Consider the following 3,525-nt stretch of genomic DNA (forward strand, 5'->3'; position numbering starts at 1 on the left):
TAAAAAAAGAAAACCAATTCTCCCGGGGGTGATTTTTCACATTTTTAAATTTTACAACAGTCTGTGGGTGTCTGTGTAATTGAACCCTGGTGTAGAAAACATCCGTGTGTGTATCTGGATAAGCAGATGAAGCAAGCAGATGTGGTTACTCCTAAACTCCACTATTCGAAATCACACAATATTTCTACTTCAGAAAGTCACAGAAAAAAAAAAAAAACCTGAAAATGCCATTAAGCAGTGTTGGCAGCCTCCACAGCAATCCACTGTTTTCTTGATGTGTCTCTCTAACCACTGATAAAAACCCTTTGAAGTGGAAGAGTAAATATTATCATGTGATAGTACTTGGACCCAACTGTGCAAATACAACTGCATTGTGTCCCACTCTGGGGGCTCCGGGCCCGTCACACCACGCAGACAGGGTTGCTATGGAAGAACCAATGTGCTTATTAAATGAGCCCAGGAGCAGGTCAGGATACATCTTGGCTCTTAGAGCAAGCCACTTCTTAATCCTCCTCACGTTAGACACATGGAGTGTTAAGGGGAAAATGCCGGCTTTGGAAAGAGTGTTTCTGTGGTGCTTAGAAGGTAGAGCCACCACAAACAGGCCACCACGGGAACCCTCAACTCTTACCGCCCCCTTTGAGAAGCTGCTGCAGGATGGCAGAGGAGGGTAGGGAGAACAGCAGGGCAAACCCGCTGGGGGCATCCCCCTGCGCCGCCAGGCCAGGTGTGGAACCTTACACCCGGACACCCCGAGGCAGCATCATAGAGTGGGGCGCAGCTCCCCGCAAAGCACCCCTCAGTGGCTCACCTTGCCCGGGAGGGGTCCCGGCAGCAGCAGCTTGAGAGCCTGCCTCTTCAGCTCCACCAAGCGGGCGTTGCAGTTCTCGCACCAGACGCTGCGGTCTGAGCCGGGGGAGGAGCCGCCGCCGCTGCCCGAGCCTGGAGATCCAGTGCCGAAGCCCGGTGAGCCGCCCAGGGAGCCCGGCGAGCTGGTACCGATGCCCGGAGATGCGGGACCCGGGGAGCCAGTGAAGGAGCTCGGGGACGAGGTGCCCGAGCCCGGGGACGGGGTACCGGACGAGCCGAGCGCAGAACCCGCTCCCTCGGGGGTGGGCCGGCTCCCTGCGCGAGACTCCTCATATGCCTTGCGATACCAGCTCTCGGGGGAGAAGGGCGCGGCAGGCTTGGTGGGCGAGCACACTTCATTCACCTGCCGGAGAGACAGGCAGCGTCAGGCCCTGAGGGGTCACCGGTCCCAGAGCTGAGCCTGGAGGGCTGGGGGCAGCCGTCCTGCCTGCACTGCTGCGAACCTGCCCTCCACCTAGCTCCATCCCTCAAGTGACCTGTCCTTAGGCGAGTCCTGCCCCACACACCCTCCCCAGGGTGACCGCGCGCAGGTTCCCCTCCATTCCTCCGGGAGTCAGTAGAAGGGCTTGGGGTGTTTGGGTGTCCTTCGGTTTCTGCGAGAACACCCAGAAATCCAAAGCCTCGCTCTTTCAAATCCGGTACCCGCCCCCAGCAAGTCCTAGATGCACGGTCCTGGAACACCACATCCAAGGGGTGGGTGACTGTGACTTGTAGGTATTTACTCATTCGGAGAATAGCGCTCCGGGTCCCGCCGGTAAATGAAAGGGGCTCCCCGCTCCCGGGCAGAGAGCCCAGGGAACCGCAGAGGGATTCCTGGGAAATGCTTCCCTTCGGTTTAACTCTGCCTCCAATACTACAAAAGTTACCGGTGCAGGGAAAGGGAGGAACCGGGACCAAAGAAATACCCAGAGCCAGGAGAGCCGCAGACCCACCTCCACGCACGCACGGCCCCACCGGTGGAGACGCCAGTGCCACCCGAGAGCTGGGGGCCGTGAGCCCGCCGGCGGTTCCCGGGCAGCGGAGGACACCCGCCCCAATGGGTCCCTGGGAACGCATCTCCGCGTGGACGCCGCCACAACTTACCCCGTATTTCTTGCCCCTGGTGGAGACCGCAAGCCTCTCTTTATTTCCAGCTACCGAATTCATGGTGGCTCTTCCAAAGGAAAGGGTCTAAATGTTCCCACAAGGCTATATCCAAAAGGTTTGCCAACCCAGAAAGCGTCCCCCCTCGTGTTAGGGGTTGGTCCTCAAGTCAAGATTTTTTAATGGTGGGTTGGGAAGAGAAAAAGCAAATGGACCCCAGAAGTGATAGCACCAATTTGCAGGAAAGGTTGGAGCGCCTGGTGGTTCTCAAATAATGGGTTTCCTCATCTCTCTGCCTCCTCTAGCCACGCGTCCTCTCTTCACCGTCACATCCAGATCGCTGGCATTTTCCTCCGCCCGGCCAGCGCGTTCTCCTCCAGCTGGGCCGAGAGGGAGGACGATGGCGAGGGCGCGAGGCGGCTGCAGGGAAGGTGGGCGAGCCCTCGCCGAGCCGAGCGGGCGGTGGGAACTTGCCTCCTTCCCCGAGCTCGCTAACTGAGTTCAAAGAAATTCTCCCAAAATATAAGGATCCAGACTCGGGGAGGAGCCTCGGCGTGTCGCCGAGCCAATATGCGCCGGCCCGTTTTCTCCTGACAGTTGCGCGCAGGGCAGGGAGAGGGCGGCTGTGCGCGTCCGGCGAGCAGCTCGCGATCAGGACGCGCGTGTGCACCCGGGCTCAGCGCGGAGCCTAGGGAACCGCGAACCTGCCGCCTCGGAGCCCGCCCGACCGCCGCCGCCGCGCCCGCCGCTATCCATTTACGGCGCGGCGCTCGGGCCTGGTATCGCCAGGCGCAGCCGGGGCGGGGGTGGGGTCGTAAATCTGGCTCCGGGGGGGAAGTTGTTGGCGAGGGGCCCGCGGCCGGGGGCTCCGGTGCTACCCGCCGTGCGAGCCTGCAGCTCCAAGCCGGTAGAGCTGCGCGGAAATGCGGCGCGGGAGCTTCCCCGCCTCCCCGCCCCCCCGGGGGCTGGTCTCTCCTAGGGCGTGCAGGTCTGCCTTTGAAACGCCGTGCAAAACGGATTGAGTCACAAACAAGTCCGCAAACAGGCCGGGGCCAACCCCCCGCCCTTTGTTCTCCCAGACCTGCCTGGCAAACCTTTCCTTGAATCGCCCTCTCAGCTCCTGCCGGCCAGGGGTTCCTTCTTCCCCGGACCCCGGCCTGGGCACAGGGAGCCTTCAGCCCCCGCCCGCCTTTCGGCCCAAACCCCTGTTAGTGATGGGGGAAACCTCTCGAGACCCGCACAGGTGAACCAGGGACCCAGCGCGCAGCTGCCGGACTGGGGAAACTGAGGGATTGGCGGCACCGCACACGCGCGGGAGGACTGCGCGGGCCTGGAGAGGGGGTGTGGCGCGAGCTGCCCGGGCCTCCGCGTTGGTTTCAGTCCCCTCGTCCCCTTGCGCGTTAGCCTGCGAGCATAGGGACCTGTGAGATCTCCAGAGCACCCAGCTGTCGCCCTCTGTCTGATTCCCGCCCCCCACCCCGCGTAGCGCCCCGGAGCTCAGGAAGCCGGTGTACGCCGGGCTCCACACGTGGCTGCTCCGGGGTGTCATTTTTCATTTCCCGGGAGGACATT

General features: G+C 61.5%; 1 protein-coding gene across 1 annotated transcript in view; it reads right to left on the reverse strand.

The window, feature by feature from the left end:
* Positions 1 to 2,851, reverse strand: part of Kif26b (kinesin family member 26B) — a 404,164-nt gene extending 401,313 nt beyond the window's left edge. Inside the window, exons 1-2 of the mRNA XM_005348983.3 lie at positions 1,954 to 2,851; positions 812 to 1,213 (exon numbers count right to left, since the gene is read on the reverse strand). Coding sequence (XP_005349040.1) covers positions 812 to 1,213; positions 1,954 to 2,016 — 465 coding nt within the window. The 5' untranslated portion in view covers positions 2,017 to 2,851. The remainder of the gene's footprint in view (positions 1 to 811; positions 1,214 to 1,953) is intronic.
* Between the last annotated feature and the right edge of the window lie 674 nt (positions 2,852 to 3,525).

Source organism: Microtus ochrogaster, chromosome 6 (genome assembly GCF_000317375.1).
Source record: "Microtus ochrogaster isolate Prairie Vole_2 chromosome 6, MicOch1.0, whole genome shotgun sequence".
Lineage (NCBI taxonomy): Eukaryota > Metazoa > Chordata > Mammalia > Rodentia > Cricetidae > Microtus > Microtus ochrogaster.